At 42.3% G+C, this 23253-nt stretch overlaps 1 protein-coding gene across 8 annotated transcripts in view; it reads left to right on the top strand.

The window, feature by feature from the left end:
• The window catches only part of SYNRG (synergin gamma), a 141255-nt gene that overhangs the window by 15212 nt on the left and 102790 nt on the right, over window positions 1-23253 (top strand). For all 8 annotated transcript variants that reach the window (XM_085859366.1, XM_085859367.1, XM_085859361.1 and 5 more), the window contains exons 2-6: window positions 18594-18628; window positions 20362-20522; window positions 20663-20766; window positions 20938-21064; window positions 22132-22234. In XM_085859366.1, the coding sequence (XP_085715492.1) occupies window positions 18594-18628; window positions 20362-20522; window positions 20663-20766; window positions 20938-21064; window positions 22132-22234 (530 nt within the window). The remainder of the gene's footprint in view (window positions 1-18593; window positions 18629-20361; window positions 20523-20662; window positions 20767-20937; window positions 21065-22131; window positions 22235-23253) is intronic.

Genomic DNA, 23253 nt, shown 5'->3' with positions numbered 1-23253 from the left:
CAAAGGCAAGGGACTATCTACACGTATATTAATGGAATAACTGTCTTGGGCCCACTATCTGTTGGATGCATGCGGTTCTGAGAACCGCAACAATATGATATGAGTGGAAGTCAATAACCCACCATCTAATGGGCTCGTGGAATGATTCTGTCAACAGTTGAAAGCACCTCTGACAGCCTATGCAAATACAAGATGTACAGAGAGTCTTCCTATCGTCTTGCTCGGTATCCGAACTGTGGTTAAGTTCAACCTTGGGTGCTGTGCTGCTGAGTTTAGTTTTTGGCACAACTCTCAAGTTTCCAAGACAGTTTGTGGCACCGAATCAGTTTAATCATGACTTCGATCCCAGCAACTATGGACATGGACTGTAGACGCATTGAGAAACCTGAAGGCTGCACCTACCAGGCTACAGCACAGGCAAACCCAGGCCAATTCAAACATTCAGAGTTGTACTCATGTTTTTGTGTGACACGACACACTGAGGAAGCCACTTCAACCCCTGTATGACTGACCGTTTTAAGTCATCCACCGTATTGACAAGTTTTGCATTATTAATAACAATGGAAAGCATGATACTGTCAGCATTGACAGGTTAAAGCCTGTTTATGTTGAATAAGACCTGACTACTGCGCCTGCATCACCTACAACCCCTCACCTGCAACCAGCACCAGCACCGGCAGCTGTTCCTCGAGTGTCGGCAGCTAGTCCAGTAGATTTAGCCCCAGAATGGCTGAACCTGACACAAATTGCAATTGTTTTTTTCATTGCTGGATCTTGTTCAGGGGGTCACTCTGAATGTCCCGATACAAAATAGGACCACCAGAAGTGCCCTAATTTGCATAAGTTCAAAATGGCCACCATTGAGCACTTGGGGGGCTGATATCTCCTAAATGGTGCATTTTAGACCCCATAAATGTATTATTAGCAGATAGGAAAGTGACCCCAAGGAATCCAAATATGTCGTCAAAATTTGTATATGACGTCATATATGTCAGAAATGACATCATAGGCATCATATATGACGTCAGGTGTCAAATTCAAAAGAGTTTATTTTCCCTTATCATATAGTATACATCGGGATTGACAAATATACTATGCAACACAACATGGAATACAACAAACCCTCTCCCCCCCCCCCCCAAATCAGGGTAACCGACACCAGCACATGTCACCTAAGGTAAATGGACTCAACGGCCAGATGACTCTTTGTTCAGGTGATCATGAGTGTATCTGTACAATACATCAGGTTTATGCGGCTATTTTTACACTGTGGGCATGACTGATTTCATTTTGCATGCTTTGTGTAGTGACTGCTGTAGAGCGTACTGTGTATATGGTGTTTGGTTCAGATTGTTTGTGTGGCGTATTAGACGTCGTATGTACGCGCATAGCATTAGGTAAACTACTTGACTGATTTTCGTGGAATTTAGCATAGCTTTGACAATATCCTAAAAACTAATTTTCCATCCACAGGGCGACATCTACACCATGGATGACACAAAGTGTGCCATGTGCGAGAAACAGCTTGACGATGGCCGACAAACGTTTACTTTGACAGAGAAGGGTGCCCATATAATAGTGTGAGGGAAGTTGCAAAATCAAGAGGAGTTGCCATCAACGTGATGGTGGGGCAGAAGTTCCACTCTGAATGCAGACTAGACTTTTGCAACAAGAAATCTATACAGTTTTCGTTAAAACGAAAGTTTCGGGAGGAGCCTGAGCCACCAAGTCGCCGTTCTATTGAACCCATATTTAACTTTTTGGAACACTGCTTCCTTTGTGGGATGTCAGCAGACACCAACTCTAATGATTGTTACCCTGTTCGAACGTGGGACTTCCAGAGGTCTATCTTTAAAGCATGCGACCAAAGGCCCTCAAACGATCCTTGGGCAGAGAAAGTTCGGGGGCGTTTGGCATCTTGCATTGACCTTCATGCGGCAGATGCCATTTACCACATAGTTTGTAGTGTAAACATCAGAACAGGGAAGCAAATACCACTCTGTTACAGAAGTGACACCAGCAGCATTATTCCACCGACTAAGCTAGTGAGGCGGACAAACATTCAACGACAAGAGGCATTCCTGCAGGTCATCGCTGACCTACAGGAAAATGACTATGAACAAACCACAGTCACTGATCTTGTTGATGAAATGTCAAAGATATGTGAAGACCCATATTCTCCAATGTATATGCGTGTAAAGTTATTTGAACATTTTGGAGAGCGGGTTGTGATCACGAACATAAATGGCAGACCGAACATTGTGACATTCAGGAAAGCTCAAGCGCAGATCCTCCAGGAATTTTATGATACTCCGAAAATGGACAATGAAGCTGATGAGAAGCAACGAATTATCAAGACTGCAGGTGAACTCATCAAATCGGACATTAAAGTGCAGGACACTTCCAAATCAACATACCCAGACCCAGTTCAACTTAGGTCTATTGATCTTAACTTGAAATACTTGCCAGAATCACTTCAGTTTATTTTGTCTGGTCTTTTCCCAGGTGCAAATGACCTGAAGGTTGCCACAATAGGCCATTGTATCATACAAGCTACGAGGCCTCGAACCGTCCTTGCGCCCATCCCATTTGGGCTAGGTGTCCAACTGCACCATTTGTATGGTTCTAGATTTTTGATGGACAGTCTTTATGCTCATGGCTTATGCTTATCCTATGATGAGGTTTTGCGCTTATCCAAGTCTGCAGTCAGGTCAAGTGATACGACCTACTCAATATCAGGTAACTTTGGCCACTACATTGCCGACAATCAAGACCACAACCTCCGCACCTTAAATGGCCATGGTACATTCCATGGTATGGGAATAGTGGTAGCTTGTACACCAGAAGTACTAAGTCAGAAGCCAGTACCACGATTCTTAGCCTATCCAGATGATGGGGGTCCCGGCAGCTCAGATTGCCATCCATTATTACAACAGCTTTCTTGGGAAAAAGTCGTCATTACTTTTCCAGAAACTGCCTGATTTAATTGTCAATGATCTTACCTCTAACCTAAATCTTCTCTGGAAGATTTCTTTGCCCCTTTGTCCCAGTAGACCAGGGTGGTCAGGAACGATGCAAGTTATATGCAAGGGTGAACATCCAGGTAAATCATCCGTACACTTCCTTCCGATGATAGACTTAGACCCCACCAACATGTCCTGCATCTACTCTACATTGCTGTTTGTTGTCGAAGAAAACAGGAAACACAGTACCATTCCTATTCTGACATTTGATCAACCATTGTGGTTGAAAGCGCAGACGATCATTCATCATGAGGACAAATCTAGCGAACTGAAGAAAGTAGTCCTCAAGTTAGGAGGTTTTCACCTCATGATGAGTTATCTTGGATCCATTGGACACCTCATGAATGCCTCAGGACTTTGGGAAGCACTTGAATTAGTTTATGCCGAAAATGCAGTAGACTACATCCTGAATGGCAAGGCCTATGCTAGTGCTATACGTGGGCATACACTGATTTATGCAGTTCTGAATTCAATGATTCTGTGTGAAGCATATGATTTTATGTCCCACGAAGACGAAGAGTCAAATATGATAACATTGAGGGAAAGAGATGATGTGCACCCAGATCTCAGAGGCAGGTCAGCTATACGATTGTCTACTTGCGGATGATATTCAAGCGAAAGAAGCATGCAGTCGTTACATCTTGAAGAGAATAAGCCAGGTCCTGCAGAAACACACATCAAGGATCGCTGAGTTCCCAATGGGCCAACTGTGGCTGCAGTACATGTCGATGGTCGAGCTACTTCTCCAGTTTCTGAAGGTAGAACGAACAAGCGATTTTGACCTCCACTTGTCCTCACTGCGGAAGATGTTGCCACACCTTGCTGCCGCAGGACATTCGCACTACACGAAGTCCAGCCATGTTTACCTGACAGACATGCTCAACTTGGAGAAGACTAGCCCGGATGTTCACCATCAGTTCTGCTCTGGAAAATTTGTCATTCGAAGAACTGACAGGTTCTGTGCGGGTCTCTCTACTGACCTTGTAATTGAACAAGTCTTAATGCGGACTCTGAAGTCAACTGGTGGATTGACCTGTGGTCGCGGCATGGAGGAAACTCAGAGGACACGATGGTTGTTAGCTGTGCCTGCATGTGCATCTGTAAATGAGGGTATGCAAAATCTAACAGGGACCCATTATTGCAACAGCAAACAGCACAAAGAGATGTCGTCGTCGAGAAAAGCCCGGGACTGCAAAGACACCGACACAATCTCAAAATTCCTTCAAGACTGAAACCCACTTGTCCAGTCAAACAACCTCAGGAACATTGCAACTGGAGTCGTCGCACACAGTTCAGCAAACCCACATAAAGCAGAAGAAGTTGGTTCAGCTATTCTCCAGAAGATGTCTGTCCAGAATATGTTCGAGTTTTCATTTAAGAAGGCAAACACCGCCAAAATAATGGGTCAGAAGGTTGTCTCTGCAGGCAATGAAACCATTGCTGTACCAGTTGATCCACAACTGCTGTTCCAGCGCCTGCTCCTTGTTGCGAACAGTGAACCAAACAGAGATTTGAAGGGCCTGTTCAAGCACGAACTCTCGAGCTATCCTGCGTCCTTGTTTGATGCCCACGGAGTTATGTGAGAAGTGAATAAGCCACAACTTGCCGACGCACTTGAGAGCTGTGCACCAACAGCAGTTGGAGGAGATGCACCACAGCGCATCCCTGAGTACTACGTACTAGATGGTGGATCTCTCCTTTACAGAATACCTTGGAAGAAAGATGACACCTACAAGGAAATCTGTGATCACTACATCACCCATGCCCAAAAGCACTACAAAAATGCCATTGTAGTATTTGACGGATACGCCCATGGCCCTTCCACCAAAGATGTTACCCATCAGAGGAGAACGAAGGGAGCTGTTGGTCCACGAGTTTCTTTTTCCCCCCAAATGCCACTAACTACAAAAAAGGAACACTTCCTAGCAAATGCTGAGAACAAGCAGTGCTTTATACATTTGCTGATGGAAAAGATGGGTGAAAACGGCATCAAGACCCTAATCGCAGATGGTGATGCTGATGTCTTGATTGTGAAAACGGCTGTAAGGTGTTCGTCTGCTTGTACGCAACTAATAGGAGAAGATACAGATCTTCTTGCACTGTTGTGTTTCTATTGCGGTGATGATTGCAAAGGACTCGTCTTCAGGTCAGAACGCAAGTGTGGGGAGAAGGAGGTGAAGAGGAGAGTCTGGGACATTGTTTGCCTCAAGAGGCAGTTGGGGAAAGAATTGTGTAGTCTCTTGCCAGTGATCCATGCCATTGCTGGATGCGACACAACATCCTGGATATTTGGGATAGGGAAAGGGCCGCCCGTGAAGAAATCCCAAAATCATCATGAGTTTAAGTCGCAAATTCTAAAGTTGGCTCAAGAAGGGTTGGGGGTAGAGGACGTAGATATAGCAGGAAAGAGCGCTCTTGTCTTTCTATGTGGTGGAAAGATGGAAGAAAGCCTGGATGACCTGAGAGCCAGGAAGTTCTCGGCAAAGCTGGCTGGCTACCAGTGCTCGCAGTGTCCAAGTACAGACGCTACCTCCAACATCCAACGCAGCAAGATATCACTCACCGAGGGTTTACTATCAAGCCCAGGTTTGGATGGGGAAAGAAGAACTGAATCCAACGGATTGGGGGACCGTTGTCAGATGGTCGAATGCAGCCAAGCAAGATGGACTTGCTTCCTGCACCGGAATATCTGTTGAAAATAATCTGGTGCCAATGCAAGGGTGATTGTGACACCCTACGTTGCAGCTGTCGGAAAAATGGCTTAGAGTATTCACCATCATGCACGAATAAGGGGGATGTTGCCACCAATATTGATTCAGACTAAATAAAACCTCATCATGTGAATAAGCCAGGACATGTATAGGACAGACTCTGTGGAGGTATACATTTGAATTTGAATTTGTTAATGTACAAGGCATAGCTCATGGAACTTATTTCAGACTTGGATATTTCCAAAGAACGTCATACATGTACTTCCTACAAAAACATTGAGGAAAACATAAATTTAACATAAATTATATCAATGACGTCATTTCTGACATATATGACGTCATATACAAATTTTGACGACATATTTGGATTCATTGGGGTCACTTTCCTATCTGCTAATAATACATTTATGGGGTCTAAAACGCACCGTTTAGGAGATATCAGCCCCCCAAGTGCTTAATGGTGGCCATTTTGAATTTATGCAAATTAGGGCACTTCCGGTGGTCCTATTTTGTCCTATTTTATATTGGGACATTCAGAGTGACCCCCTGAACAAGATCCAGCAATAAAAAAAACTATTGCCATTTGTTTCAGGTTATAGTGTAATTCTACTGGACTAAATGAGGAAGATGCGGTCTGTCCGTCAAGTTCATTGGCAGCTCGTTTTGTGCAGTTTTTTTGGAAATTGAAACTTTGGGACTGTTAATTATAATTTTTTTTTTAATGTTTTACACGACAATTTTTACTCCTTTATGATCGATCGCTTTCTTCCTATGTTAACAAGTTCTGGTCACCAGCGATCTATGAGGGTGCTACATGTGGCATACTTTTCATCAGTGCCAACTTGTTAGTTCTTTTCCTTCATGAATTTTTTTTCCATTTACTTGTCAGCTCTTCACTTGCATAGAAAAATCAGACATCTGCTTAAGGTGTGTTATGCATCTTGGAACCTCTCTCAACAGCGAACATGTGATTCTGTGATTCACCCAGAATTGCATGGTTGTTGTTGGTGGAGGTTCAATGAACCGAAGGGAAGGGTTTTATTTTTTTATTTTTTTTATTTTCTTCATACCCTGGTCAACCCACACAGCTGCTACATTTGGAATCCTCCCACAAGGAGGTGGATACCACAATGATTTTTCATGTATTTGTTGCATCAAAGAGTGGATATTTATGGAATAATTGTTTACAGAAAAGTTACTGATGACGTCATTTTGTTGATGCGTCAGAAGCATCATTTTTCCACCAATGTATGGATGAGTGCAGGCACATCAAAAAGCCCTTGCTTCATCCCTATTCACGTTTTTCATGAATCTCTGCCACCAGATATAGTAGTCACTTTTCCAGCATACCACAAGGTAACGGTTGTGATGCAACCAGTCAATTTGATGGCCATGGTGAAAAGTCTACCTGTGCAACCAGAATTGCTACGACTCAAGAATGAACCAAGTATGTTTGACTTCGAAAGAGATGAGGAATTTGTCATGAAGCTGTACTGCTCATCATTCAGCGCTGAAAATATCAATTCACGTCGAACAGAAATGTTCCGTGGGGTCCTAAACTTGGACAGTCTCCCACCAACACAAGATACCTTCAAACATCACCGACTCTGAAGCCAGCATCGGTGCTTTCTATGGTGTTCTGAACACACGGCGCTAACTGATATACCATCGGTGGAAGATTTTGGGTGCAAGTCCAACCAGCAGACAATGCAGTCCATTCTATTGATATGTGAGCCAATGCTTGCTTCATGGCCAGAGTTGTTGAACTGTAAGTGCATGACCGGCAAATGCTCTTCATCGCGATTTAATTATTTCAGGAATAACTTGGGATGCTCATTCGGATGCGTGGGATGGCATTCCTCAACCCGAGAAATCTACACACGTCAGCAGATGAGACCGACAAACAGGAGCCGATGATGGATCGCACAGATGAGATCATTAGAGGACAAATGACCAATGAGTCTTGCAATTTCCATGTCTTGTAACTCAAGTGATAATTAAAATAAATGCTATGATTTGTTCACTTTCCCAGTGGATTAAAAAAAAAAATTGCTGATGCTGTGAATAAACTCAGAACCTTTACTAGTCCGTCCCTGCAGCGGGAGACTGTGCGTTCATTATTATAATATGGACAACACTAAAATATTTTTCATTTTTTATTTTTATTTCTATTTTATTTTTAACTGATGTTTTCATCAAATTTAATTTTATTACAAAGCGGACGGGCTTTGCATTTTGATGCTTTCTAGTTTTTAACACATTTTACATATTTTGTCAAAGTTGAATTTTGGGGGCGATGTCATATTTCAGACACAAGACCAGTTATCCCCATACGGTTTGCTACACATGGTCATGCAATTGGTAGCACACATTTTGATATGCTGGTCAAGCAGATACAAGGATTTGTAATAAGATTTTGATGTTATTCTGAACAAGTCATCAAAAAAAATTTCAAAATTGATCAGATTTTTTTTGTCTATATAAAGACCCACAGCAAACAATTCTACTTCTTCTTTCTCTTCGTCTTCTTTCTCTTCGTCTTCTTCCTCTTCGTCTTCTTCCTCTTCGTCTTCTTCCTCTTCGTCTTCTTTTCGTCTTCTTCCTCTTCGTCATCTTCTTCTTCTTCCTCTTCTTCTTCCTCTTCTTATTCCTCTTCCTCTTCTTATTCCTCCTCTTCCTCCTCTTCTCCTCTTCCTCCTCCTCTTCCTCCTCCTTCCTCTTCCTCCTCCTTCTCAATTTTGTATTGAGCACCAGGCTATGAGGAGCATCATTTCCTGGGTTTGTGGCTTTGCTGCTGATGCAATGCCCCATGTAGGTTATGGCAGGAATTTGTAGTTGTTCAGGGTGTTGGCGATAATTCGCCTCCTCTTTGCAAAGAACACCTTGTGATCTTTCACATCCATCAACTAATGCTGGCATATGGGATGCCCAGTTTAACGTCCATCCGAGGGATGCCTCGCCCTGCCTGCGAGACACCAGGATGACGGTTTGTTGTTGGGCCAAGATTCAAACAGCATCCTGCATTCAAACAATAAGTCACTGCGTAATTCAAGTGTAAAGCCTAACGATCCCCTAGTTTGTGCCTTTCGTTCTGCTTGCTGCAACTCTGAAGCTTCTGCAATCCCCCCCCACCCTGAACAACTACAATAAAAATTCCATTTTCACTTTATCCTTCCTCCCTCTTAGCAAGTGATGGAAACATGCTCAGTTTCCCAAGGGACAACGCCAGCGATTTATAGCGTCACAAAGCGAGTAAAAGCTGGATCGTTTAAATGCATTGTTTAATGAATGATGGCAATCCGGAGGGAAAGCCAACATTTTAATGTGGACCTTGCACTGATTGCAACTAATTTCAAGTGGAGAACCCCTGCCACATACTCGTTGATTTGTCCTCCCCCCCCCCAAAGCCAAATAATGTCTTCTCTCGGCCTTTGCTTACAAATAGTAGTGCATGTGAAAGTTCCTCTTTGAACATAAGACACTGTTGTGTGTGTGTGCGTGCGTGCGTGCGCGCGCGTGTGCGCGTGTGCACGTGTGCGCACGTGCTACGGCAATAACGTAAGTTAAGACAATTAGATCTAACAGTAGAACTCTGCTCTGTGTCTGCTTTTGTAAGATTGTTTTCCTTTTGCCCCACCCCACAAATGCCTTGCTTTCCCAACTGTACATTCCAATAAATCCCATTTACTGGACCACATAACTTTCCTCGCATTCTGGTTGTAATTTAACGTGCTGTTTAGAAATGTTCCCAGCTCGTTTTTCTCTCTTCCTTCATTGGTCCAGCATGGCCTGCACTCGAGCTTAGCTGGGACATTATTCCCCAAAGATTTGCTTCGTAGCCGGTAAGTACTTGGCAATTCCGCTTGGCTGCAACTAATTTGGTAGGTTATCTGGTTAGCACAAATACATACCGAGGGCGCATTCCCCGGTAAGGAAGTCATGTGACCCTTAGGTAAACGGTTTGTTAGACGGAGGACCCTAAGTCACATGGTCGAGTTATTGGTGTTTGCGGTCGATTAGCGACCCACCACATCATAAATTTATTCGATGTGCGATGGCCTGTGATTCCTTGTGAGTCCAGAAAGAAACCCAAGACAGGACCTCCCACGTGGTTCCCCCACAACGCCTGGCATATTTTTTGACATTTTTTTTTGTTCATACGAAGGATATTTTAGTGGGTTTTGGAAATTTGTGTTGCTTTCGCTGTCATCCTTATTTGGTCCTATTTTTTACTTCTTTGGCCCTTTTATTGTACACTGTTCCTTCCCAATTCCATACCCAGGCGATGCATGACGCCGGGCACCAAAGGAAGGGAGTACTCAGTTTTCACTCTGTTTTTCTTGTTTGTTTTTCCATCGATATCTCAGCTATCCTTTGAGCTCGGAAGCTGAAATTTGGGAACAAAAGTGAAGTTGTGCTTTGGTGAAATTTTTTTTTAATTTGTTTTTTTATTAATCAATTCATTATTTAATTTTCAATAAGTTATACATTCTGATGAAGCAGTCGTGGTTTTTAGGTATGCTATTAGCCAATTGATTTAGAAATTAATTATCTTATGATCAATATTTATTTATTTTAATTATGCAATTTATCAATCAATTATTGTATTCTGACTCACTCATTTCCGACTCCATGTGCTGCAAGGTGGCATCTCCGGGCGCCGAAGGTACCCCAGCCATGTCACACAACTGGAGGATTGTTATTTAATTATTTGGCATGGGGGCGGTGTACTTTGTGCCGCTACTTATTATTTCTACCCCCTACACCGAAGGTGGAAGTAGGTTATGTTTTCACCTCTGTCTGTCTGTTACGTACTTGCGAAAATCGAAGATTTTTCAAGTATATTGGTTGTTTGTGTGTGTTATTCTGTTTATCTGTTTGTTACTTGCAAAATCAAAAGTATATTGGTCAGTCGATTTTGTTTTTCTGTCTGTCTGTTTGTCTGTTTGTCAGTCGCCTAGAGGTCACAATTCTAAGCGGATAGTCATGAAACTTTAACAAGTTATAGAAGTCTCAACTGAGAAGCCTATTGATTTTGGGGTCACAGGTCATCTTGAGGTCTGAGTTCTAAAATCGTTATTTTTCATCCGATTGACTTGAAAATTAAACAGCAATTGCATAGTCCATCACTGAATTGGGAAAGCAACTATTTTTAAGGTCAAAAGTCAACTCAAGGTCAAACTTCTAAAATCATCAAATTTCATCTGAAAAGTCAATTTTCATCCGATTAAGCAGCAATTGCAGTGCATCACTGAATTTGTAAAGCAACTATTTTTGAGGTCAAAAGTCAACTAAAGGTAAAACTTCTAAAATCATCAATTTCAATCTGAAAAATAATTTTCATCCGAATGACCTGAGCTTTGATTTTGATTGTGAATTTTAATCTTAATGAAATGGACAATTTGATGTATCCATGGCAACCATTGGGGGGTGGTGGATTTTGCAAGTATCGTGCTCTGCACAGTCTTTCTTGTTTTTTTTTGTCTGTTTTTTTATGTTTATCACCTACAGGTCACAATTTTAAACTATTCTTCACGAAACTTCACCACATGGTAGAGTTTGTCATAAGCAAGAACCATATTGTGCTTGAGGTCAAAAGGTCAACATAGGCCAAAGGTCAACACATTTTTCAAGTTTCTATAATCCTCAATTTTCATCCGATTGATGAGAAATTTGAACAGGATTTTCATATTCATCATCATTATCATCATTTATTTAAGTCAGTATTATCCCCCTTACTTTGCTTTCCCCTGACTTTCACTCCTTCCATGACATAACTCCAGCTCTCCACTTTCTTCTATCTTCTGCGTCTTCCACTCCCAATCCCAATTTCTGACTTTCTTTCATAACCAACTCCTTCCAACTCAACTTTGGCCTTCCTCTTACCCTTTTCCCCTCCACTTCCAAATTCCATACTCTCTTAACTCCCTCATTGTCTCTCTTTCTTAGCACGTGACCCAACCATCTCAAGCCACTCCTTCTTACCACCTCCACTATTGTATCTTTCAGATCAATCCTTTCCATCAACTCCTTCATGTTCTTTCTGTCTACCAACTGCACTCCACACATCTTTCTGATCATTGCTCTTTCTGTTCTACTCAAGAGACCTTCTTCGACCGATCTCACAGTCCATGCCTCTGACCCATAAACCATTACTGCTCTCACACAGGTGGTATAGATCTTTCCTTTCAACTTCAAAGGCAGTTGTTTTTTTTTACCACATAACACTAATCACTAATGCAAGCTCGTTGAACTTCATCCAACCCAATCTCGTTCTTCTTGTAACTGCAAGCTTGCTGCCTCCACTACTGTTGATGGTGTCACCCAGACAACAAAATCTGCTTACTCTCTCAAGATCTTTCAATCTTTGCTCCGAATCCGGATCCTGATCCTCGTGGCTTAAATTTCTTCTTCTGATGCAGGCTTTACACTCAAAACTACCATTCATTCTTTGTGTCACTCTTTTCACATTTGTACATCGATCATGAATCCATTTGTGACAAGAACTGCATCTGATGGCATGACTTACCACTCTTTTACCACAAACTCCATATGGATCTTTCTTAGCCAATTCAATAACCCCTGTTTCTTCACCACATTCCATAATTTTCGTTTTCCCCATGTTGATTTTCAAACCTTTGCCTTCAAACGCCTCTTCCATTTGTTGAACTGTAATTCCAACTCCTCCATTGATTCTGCAATCAAGACTAAATCATCCGCATAAAGTAATTCAAACACACCTTTTCTTTCTGACTCTGACTCTGGTAAAGATTCGTGGCAAATTACAAGGAAATACAAGCCGGTACATGCTCATTTAAACGGCAGATGTGTCCAAACAGAGAATAGCGTCTCCTTGCAATATCGAGTGTGATGGGGCCGAGTCTAGTGATCTCACGAATAGTCCTGTTTGAAACTTGGTCATACCATCGTACCCCAAGGATGTGATGTTGACATCGCATGTGGAAAGAAAGCAGCTTGTAAAGCGTCTTGGTCCTTTTTCAAGTGTCCATGTCTCACAACTATAGAGAACAGGTCGGACGCATGTTCTGTAAATGCGGAGCTTTGATGGTAAACTAAGCAGGTTGTTTCCGCTGTTTCCAAACAGCGTCTATTTGCCCCATGACAGCCAGCTATGCCAATTTGTCTCTGTACATCAGGGCTGCAGCATCCAGATGAATGAATGTTGCAGTCCAGGTAGGTGAAATGGTCCACTGACTCCACAACTACACGAGAGATAGGAACTGGCAAGGGAGAAGGACCAATGGCAACATTCTGTACTTTAGTTTTTTGCCATGAGGGCTGAAGGCCTAGGCTTTTGGCAACCGATTCACAGCGTCAGTTTCACAACCTATTCACACAACACATCCGGCCAGTAAACAGGGTCTCTCACAAATAGGGCAGTGTCATCTGCATTGAGTTGATCAGTGATGATTTCTCTCCCGACATTAATTCCAATCTGGTCTGTACACCTTGGCATTATCCAGTCAATGGTGGAGCAGAAGAAGGAGGGAGCAAGGATGCAATCCTGACAAACTCCAGAAGACATGGGGAAAGGTGGTGATAAGTCGGTGTCCACTCTGACGCGGGCTGTTTTATGTTCATGGAGATTCCGAATCAGGTGGAGAAGTGATGATGGAACTCCATTGCCTCTCAGCACCTTCCATAGGGATTTTCGGTCAACATAATCAAATGCGGCTTTGATGTCGTAATACGCCACATTTAATGGATGCTGAAATTCCTGATGAAGTTCTGCAAGACTACAGAGGGCTAATATGGCATCCGTTGTAGACCTGTTAGGCGTGAAACCAGATTGTTGGGGGCATCTGTGTTGGAGCAGAAGGGGATGAATACGGTTCAAGAGAACATGAGCAAAAACTTTCCCTGGGACTGATAATATGGTGATCGGATGATAGCTACTGCAGTTGAAGTGGGTTCCTTTGCCTTTGTAGATGGGAATTCTGCCATTTTTCCACTCGGCTGGAACATCCCCAGAATTCCAGATATTTATAAAAAGCCAAAGTATTACGTCACAAATTGGAGTCTCCACACATTTCAGCAGTTCTGTGGTGATGTTATCACACCCAGCAGCTCGACCATTTTTGAGTTTCCTCACTGCATGACGGAGCTCAACAAGGATGGAGGATCCATACGTACAGTGACCTCATCGCCAGCTGTGGGTGCCTCTTCCTCCAAGCCGGGGGAGTGTGTAGCAGGGGAAAAGTTGAGTGCCTGCTCAAAATGTTCTTTCCGGCAGTTGAGGGTTTCCTCATTGGTATAGCAGGGGGTGCCGCTTGCCTTCATGATCGGAATACTGCTTTTGTTTTTATTTGAAATTCGACAATTACGCATGCGCTGGATTGACCAGAAGGTAGGTCTAAGGTCGTTTTGATGAATACCTTCCTCGGCTTCATCAGCCAGGTGCCCATACCAAGAGTCAAGATCTTTCCTAGCCTTCACCCAATAGACACCTCAAAGGCACCTTATTTTTCCAACAATGAGGAGTAAAGTAGTTTTATGAATGTGATTATGAAGTCACATTATTAAAATTCACAAAAATATAACCATTAAAACCATAAGGGCACTCGGTAGAGCGCACACCTCCGCAACGTAATGCCTGATCCACGAGAACATATATTTTGCCCGATACATTTTTGAAATATCATACTTTACAGTACTGCATCGTTTTTGGCCCCATCAACGGTGAAGAATGACTTTTAAAATTAAATAATTCTCGTATCCACATCTGGATCCGGACCTTCACTTGGCTTGAAACTTCAAAAAATTGAAACTTGGCACACAGCAAGTACTCATGGGGAATGACTGTGATTTTTTTTGGATTTTAAAAAATGACATCATAGGTGCCCTCGTTTATGACGTCATAATTGCATATGTGGAACGCAGCATCCAATCGGTATGAAACTTTTTGAGGGTCATCTTGGGATAAAATGGTCCACAGAAAAAAATATATTGATGATGTCATTGGTCACGTGATTCGGCAGCCATATTTATATTATTTTTTTATAAATCTTCAAAAATCTTCTCTGAAGTGGCTGAACAGAGGCGCAACTTTACACGTATGACCGCCTGTCCATGAGGAAAAAAAGGTTCACACACATGATGTCATTGGTCACATGGTTTGGCAGCCATATTGGATTTACCCAAAAACGTATAAAAAAAAATATTCTCCAGAATGGCTAAACAGATCAAGGGCAAACTTCACACAAGTGTTCCCCAAGCCATGGGTGTACAAGTTTAAGGAATAATTGATGGGTCACATGGTTTGGCAGCCATATTTGATTGAAGGAAATATTAAATCATGTTTTCTCTGGAACCGCTTAATCATTTGACGTTAACCTTCACATTTATGATCTAGTAGTGATGGGAAATACATGTTTTAAATTTCAACTTAATCAGACACATGGTCTGGCAGCCAGAATTATTTAATTTTTTATATCGGTTTTTTGGGGGTTTTTCTTGTTCGGGTACCAAGCCGACAAGGCTGGGTAACCCATTGTTTTTGCTCTGTTTATTATTTTTCTTCCGCCATCAATTTTGGCAATTTTCGGGAGGTTTTTTTCGCTTTAAAATTCATTTTCTCGGCAACCGTAAGTCTGATCGACACAAAATTTTCACCGTAGTATGTTTTTTTTGGTAGCATACTTTATTGATAATTATGATGTCACAGGTTACGTACGGGCGCCATCTTTGAGAAACAGAAAAATTTTGGACCTCTGTATCTTCAAAACCGCACAATGGAAAAAATTGAAATTTGGCACCTGGCAAGAACTCACCATGGGGAAGAAGTGTGATCTTTTTTTTTCGTCACATCATCGGTGAAGTGGTATCCCGGTGAAAATTTGACGCGTAGAACGCTGCATCGGAAAAAAGTTGAAATTTCTTGAGCGTCATCTACGCAACAACTCACAGTTGAAAAAAAAAATTAATGACGTCATAGGTCATGTGCTTCGGCAGCCAAATCAAAAAATAAAATAAAATCTTCTCCAGAACGGCCTGACAGATTGAGGCAAAACTTTACACACACATTCCTCATGACATCCTTTTAAAAGTTTGTTAATTTCTAATTGATAGGTCACATGGTTTGGTGGTCATATTGAATTTATCCAAAAACCTTCAAACATCTTCTCCAGAACGGCTGGTCAGATCAAGGGGAAACTTCACACATATTCTCTTCTAAGACTAAGGGATACAAGTTTGTTAATGAATAATTGATAGGTCACATGATAGCCATATGGGTTCAAGGAAAATATTAAATTGTTTTTTTTTTCTGGAACCACTTATCCTATCGAAGCAAAACTTTGCAACTATCATCTCTTGCCATAGCTGCATATGTGGTAAAAATTATGGTCACATGGTTTGGTGGCCATCTTGGATAGAAAAACGCACCTTATCCGATCAACACGAAACTTCACAAGCGTGATCTCATACCCCATTAGAGGCAGAATATGAATCTATGTTGTCATCGGTCACGTGGTTCTTCAGCCATATTGTATTGAATTTTTTTTTTAATCATCTTCTCTGAAACGACTGAACACATTGAGGTGAAACTTTACACACATGTTCCCCCAGACATCCTTGTACAAGTTTGTTAATTTCTAATTGATAGGTCACATGGTTTGGTGGCCATATTGAATGTACCCAAAAATCTTCAAACCATCCTCTCCAGAAAGGCTGGTCAGATCAAGGGGAAACTTCACACACATATTCTGCAAGGCAAGGGGATATAAGTTTGTTCATGAATAATTGCTCGGTCATATGGTTTGGCAGCCATATTGGATTGAAGAATAATATTAAATAATGTTTTCTCTGGAACCACTGAATCCTATCGAAGTGAAACTTTGCAACTATCATCCAACGCAATTGCTGCATAAATGGGAAAAATTGTGATGTCACAAGTCACTTGGTTTGGTGGCCATCTTGGATGGAAAAATGCACCTTATCCGATTAACATGAAACTTCACAAGTGTGATTCCCTACCCCATGAGAGGCAGATTATAAATTTATGATGTCGGGTCACGTGGTTCGGCAGCTATTTTGGATTGAAATTTTTAAAAATCTTCTCCAGACCGGCTGTACAGATCGAGGCAAAACTTTACACACACATTCCCATAGGCATCATTTTACAAATTTGTTAATTTCTAATTGATAGGTCACATGGTTTGGTGGCCATATTGAATTTAACCTAAAAACCTTCAAAAATCTTCTCCCGAACGGCTAGCCTGTTCAAGGGGAAACTACACACACATTCTCCCAGACTAGTGGATATAAGTTTGTTCATAAATAATTGATGTCACATGGTTTGGCAGCCATATTAGATTGAAGGAAAAATATTAAATAATGTTTACTCTGGAATCGCTGAATTGATTAATGTGAAACTTCACAATTATTATCTTGCAGCAATGGGGAATGTATGTTTTAAATTTCAACCCCATCGGCCACAAGGTCTGGCAGCCAGAATTATTGAATTATTTTAATCTGAGAACTTTCAGAATTTTTTTTTTGTTGCATAAGGCTCACCTGGCTGCACCTGCATGTGTTTGAGGGTACAGGATAAGCAATTCAATTGATACCAATGATGGCCCCAGAAAAAATGGTCAACTGTGTACATAATAAATAGATGGAACGTAACCTGTTCTTCGGTCCATAACTTGTGAATCCTCTGTTGAAGAGAAATGTGTGGGACCTCACTAGACTCAGAGTAATCCCGCTTTACCCTCTGCACCGATGGAGTCCACATTTATTACTTTATGTTCAGGTTATTTAAACACCAATGCAATTGATACCGACTAAGTATTCAGGAAAAAGGGTTAACTGCTCACGTAATAAATTGATTGAACGTGGCGTGTTACTGGGTCCACAACTCATCAATCCCATATAGTAGAGAGACTATGGGGGGGGGGGGTCATATTACTCGGTGGAGTTCCGGTTTACCCTGAGGACCCACGGTGACATTTCCCACACACTTTTTGTTTTGTGTTCAAGTAATTTAAACTTCAATTCAATTGATACTGACAATGTCCCAGGAAAAAGGGCTAACTGCTTACGTATCAAATAAATTGAACACTTCATGTTACTCGGTCCGTAACTCGTCAGTCCCGTGTTGCATCAAAGCAGGGCTGTATTGAAGCCGGACGTCTTGGTACCCAGTCATTATTGTCAGCAGTTATAAAGTGGCATTTCTTGTTTGTTTTGGGGGGGGTTCCAATATGGCTCACTTGGCTGTGCCTGGATGGGTTTTGAGGGTAGAGGAGTCACAGCTGAATGCGAATCCAATCCAGGTTCCTCCTGATGACTTCATCTTTTATTCTTGCTTGTTTGGGTTCCTTCTGATTACTCCAATGCAGCACTGTACCTATTTGGTGTTCCATTTGATCTGAATTGAATTTATTTTAATGCCATTCTAAATTCAAATGAATAATTTAAAAACGTCATGGGTCAGGTTCAGGTGTCTGATCAAACTCGGGTTGCATCGGACGTCTTGGTACCCGGTCATCACTGCCAGCAGTTATAAAGTAGCAGTTCCAATTATGTCTCTTATTAATTATGTAACACACCAGTACACAAATTCCACACAAAACAAACGACACAAAAAGCTGTCCTGGCGAGGGTCTACAATCTCTGATTGCTCTTTTTCTTGGTCTTGTTACTATTGCAATGATGGAAAATGTTTTTTCACTCCATGATATTTGTAAATATCAGATTCAAAATCACAAATGAAGACAACTTAAAAATTTTTTTTAACACATTTCCAATGCAGTCTTAACGATGCAATTGTGTTTCCTGTCTCAGATCTACTTCCTTTCCACTTACCATTCTCCTTCCCTTCTTTGCCTATTTACAGTTACATGTTTCCAGTTGGAGGGAACATGCCAACAGGTAAGCTTTTTGTTTTATAATGCAAAGACAAATCCATCATTTTGTAGAATTTTTGTTTTAAAGCCTTTACAACATTCAGATTGCATTCCCCAAGGGACTTCCTGCTCAATGTAAATAAAGGCCAACGCTGCTTTATCCTTTGACTTGATAGTTGCTTTGCTGTGGCATCAACATGTGAATTTTTATCTATTTTCTCTGCTGTTTTGTTGTATGGTGAAACACCACTACTTAACAATTAAAGGAGAGAACTGTGGTGACATTTCTTGCAGATCTTTGTTTTTCAGTTTGTTTTCCCTTCGAAGTTTCATGCAGGTGTGAAACTTCGCCGTGACGGACAAAAACTAAGTTGAACAAGAAGGGCACTCTGTGGAGCTCATATCTCCGGATCTGTATTCAGATCTTCACCAAAATCGATTCAGTCCATCCTTGTCACACACCCAACCTATCCACCAAGTTTCGTCCGATCCGTCCACAACTTTTTGAGATGTCGTGCTGTATATCATTTTTTGCCTCTTGCTCAGTGCTGAAAAGTCACTTTAAAAATTCTAGTTTCCGGATCCGGATCTTCACCAAAATATAATCAATTTGTCTTTGTCACACACCCAACCTACCCACCACATTTCATCCGAATACATGAATAACTTTTTGAGATATCCTACACACAAACGAACAAACAGACAGGGATGAAAACATAACCTCCATCCATCGCAGGTGGCGGAGATAATAAACGACGGTCATTCTAAAAGTCATGCCCCAATATATATTTTTTTTCAGCCAAATTTTTATGTCAAAGCATGAAACCTCACCCAAAATATTAATGATATGTAATGTGACAACTCTCATGATTTTCTCCAAAATTTGTGAATTTCACCCACCAATTGCTTCTCTGCCACCAAGATGTCGTTTCCAGCTCTTTGCTTCTAACTCGTTTCACTGGAAGACGCCATTTTGGATCCTGCCAACTTTTGCGCTTCCTCTTGGCATCAGGTGAATCTTCACACTGGGACATAGAAGCGTTGATTCGTCCTGCACACAAAGTATCACCACCGGCACACATCTCGTTTCCCAAAAATAAAAATCGAGGGCATTACTCTTGGAATGTCCCTCACATTTTTTTTGTCCCTTTTTTATTTTATTTTATTTTTTCAAACTTTATTGTCTTTTAAAGATTCAAGTCTTTTTATTTTACTTCTATTTACCCATCATTAAAGTTACATTTGAGTGCTAATCTTTTGTTACCTCTGCCACCGAAGGTGGACAGAGGTTATGTTTTCGCCCCTGTCTGTGTTTGTTTGTCTGTTTGTTTGTGAACTGGATATCTCAAAAAGTTGTGGGTGGATGCGGTGTGGAGGTTGTGTTTGACAAGGAGGAATTGATTCGATTTTGTTTAAGATACTGATCCGGATCTGGATATTATAATTTTTTAAGTGATTCTTCACCATTGAGAGATGGGGCCACAAACGACAGTAACACGGTTTCTTAAAAAGTTGTGGATGAGTTAAGTTAAAACTAGGTGGATGAAGTTGTTAGATGACAAGAACAAGCCAATTAGATATTGGTTCAGGTTCGGAACCAGATCCGACCTATCGGTGGGATGCAAAATGTAAACTGTTCAGCCTGGCGGAGGTATGCGCTCTCCCGAGTGCTGTTGTAGTTGTTTTTTTTCATGCACCTTCCTTTTTGCATGCTCAAGTATGAGAATGCAAGCGGTCGTCGATGATTCTCATTTACAGGTCCAGGTATATCACCGCAACAAATGTCTCAAGCTCCTGGTTTTATGATGCCACCAACATCTGGTATCCCACTCCATGCTGGCATGATGGGAGCCTTACCCACGATGAGTTATGGAGGACAGATTGTGGTGCCTGTGTCCAGTCATGCTTTGCCAATGCAGGTGAATGAACATCTGAATATAGAAGTTCTTTCTTTTATTTAAAAAATATTACTCTTGCTTACTGCAGCAATCCTAATCTTGGTGTGAAGGTGTTGCTCAAGTTTATTTATTTATTTATTTTATTTCATTTGTTTTCAAAGGGCACTGTATCCATGGGAATGGTAACGACTGGTGCCATGTTTCTTCCGCAACAGCAGTTCTATTCGACAAGGCCACCACCACCTCCTTACATTGCCAGCCAGCAGTATGTAAAGTTTTCAAAAAAAAATTTGCAAAATAAAGCTTCTTTTAATGTCCTTTTAATTTTTCTCTTCAAGTCGTGTTTCATTAAATTCATGTTTGCAGTTGTTGTTTATGGCCGAGAACAGCTCACGCATTCTTGCTATTCTTGCAATTCTTTCTGTTTTATGTGGAGATTAATGGTGGATGAGCAGCACAAGATCATAGAACAGCATAAGAAGAGGGAAGAGAAAGAGAGAAAGCGGAGGCAGTTTGAGGAACAGAAACAAAAGTTGCAGATGATGAGCAGTGCAAAAACAAAGGTAATGCAAATGACTGCAGTTTCATGCTGTTGTTTTGTCTTTTTGTGCCTTATCCAACAATACCTTTCCACCTGGTTGTTTGGTATCTTTATTGATTGCTCTTTGGTGCTCAACTTTTCCAGGAGCCATCACCTCTGTCTGTCATTTTACAAGCCGACTGTTTGGTCTTTTATTCCTCTTGTATTATTATTTTCGTTGTGTTTTGGCTAATGGTGAAAGGGCTGTGGGAAGGAAATTGTGATTTTGAAATTGATGTGGTCTTTTTTTATCCAAACACCCGCTCCCTCCTATTCTGTCGTGCCCCCCCTTTTCTATCTCACACTTCCCTCTTCCGTCCCACACCCCCCTCTTCCGTCCCACACCCCCCTCTTCCGTCCCACACCCCCCTCCTCAATCATACACCCCCAACCCCTCTTCCGTCACACACCCCCACCCCCTCTTCCGTCACACACCCCACCCCCTCTTCCGTCACACACCCCCACCCCCTCTTCCGTCACACACCCCCACCCCCTCTTCCGTCACACACCCCCACCCCCTCTTCCGTCACACACCCCCACCCCCTCTTCCGTCACACACCCCCACCCCCTCTTCCGTCACACACCCCCACCCCTCTTCCGTCACACACCCCCACCCCCTCTTCCGTCACACACCCCCACCCCCTCTTCCGTCACACACCCCCACCCCCTCTTCCGTCACACCCCCACCCCCTCTTCCGTCACACACCCCCACCCCCTCTTCCGTCACACACCCCCACCCCCCTCTTCCGTCACACACCCATCCCCTCCCCCTCTGACAAGCTTTTGTCATGGAGACTGAGGTTGTCATCAGCTTGCCTGACATTTACTCTTGTTTCCCTTTGGAGTTCATATTGTGCTGTCAATTCCATTGCATCTGTTTATTACCATCTGGTGTGATTGATGCACCATCTGAAATATGTGTGTACACTTGGTTAAAACTGGTGATGAGTTTTTTGTCAGCATTTTTAGGTTTATATTTTGTCGGGAAGAGCTATTGCCTGACTTATTGTTGTTGTTTGTATACTCTCTTCTTTGTTTTGGGAATTTCAGGTGGCAGAGAACAGGGATAATGCACTGGAGGCAATGATGGGGAACCTTGTGGGGTTCAGTCGAGAGACCAGGATCCACCAACCATCAACACCACAGAAAAATGGTTAGTTGTTTTCCATACATTTCCCAGCACACTCTTTAAAAAAAAAAAGAAAACCCTTCCCTTGACCTCCAACATTTAAAATCTGAATATTTGTAAAGGAATCAAATGAATAGTTTCGTTCTCAGGATTCTGACGTCCCATTATTATCCATCAAATGACCTCATTTCCTCCTCATTCCTTCCTTCCATCAATAATCCTTTTTTCTCCTTTACCTTTTTTCTGTGATTGTGGGTTTTCCAACTCGTACTCATTTTGAACGATTGGATTGAAATACGACATTTTTTTTTAATGTGGCTTCGAATGACCATCCCCGGTAACCTTTCCACCCAGAGAGACAAAGCCATTCCCCTGCCGAATCTCCTTCCCCTCTTGCATGACGTTCAATTCCTCTGTCCCCCTCTCTCTGTCTCCCTCTCTCTGTCTCCCTCTCTCTGTCTCCCTCTCTCTCTGTCTCTGCCTCTCTCTCTGTCTCTGCCTCTCTCTCTGTCTCTGCCTCTCTCTCTGTCTCTGCCTCTCTCTCTGTCTCTGCCTCTCTCTCTGTCTCTGCCTCTCTCTCTGTCTCTGCCTCTCTCTCTGTCTCTGCCTCTCTCTCTGTCTCTGCCTCTCTCTCTGTCTCTGCCTCTCTCTCTGTCTCTGCCTCTCTCTCTGTCTCTGCCTCTCTCTGTCTCTGCCTCTCTCTCTGTCTCTGCCTCTCTCTCTGTCTCTGCCTCTCTCTCTGTCTCTGCCTCTCTCTCTGTCTCTGCCTCTCTCTCTGTCTCTGCCTCTCTCTCTGTCTCTGCCTCTCTCTCTGTCTCTGCCTCTCTCTCTGTCTCTGCCTCTCTCTCTGTCTCTGCCTCTCTCTCTGTCTCTGCCTCTCTCTCTGTCTCTGCCTCTCTCTCTGTCTCTGCCTCTCTCTCTGTCTCTGCCTCTCTCTCTGTCTCTGCCTCTCTCTCTGTCTCTCTCTGTCTCTGCCTCTCTCTCTGTCTCTCTCTGTCTCTGCCTCTCTCTCTGTCTCTGCCTCTCTCTCTGTCTCTGCCTCT

The sequence above is a fragment of the Eptatretus burgeri genome, chromosome 16 (genome assembly GCF_056783735.1).
Source record: "Eptatretus burgeri isolate ZD-2024b chromosome 16, Ebu_testis_v1, whole genome shotgun sequence".
NCBI classification, from domain to species: domain Eukaryota; kingdom Metazoa; phylum Chordata; class Myxini; order Myxiniformes; family Myxinidae; genus Eptatretus; species Eptatretus burgeri.
This window is presented reverse-complemented; position numbering and strand designations above follow the sequence as displayed.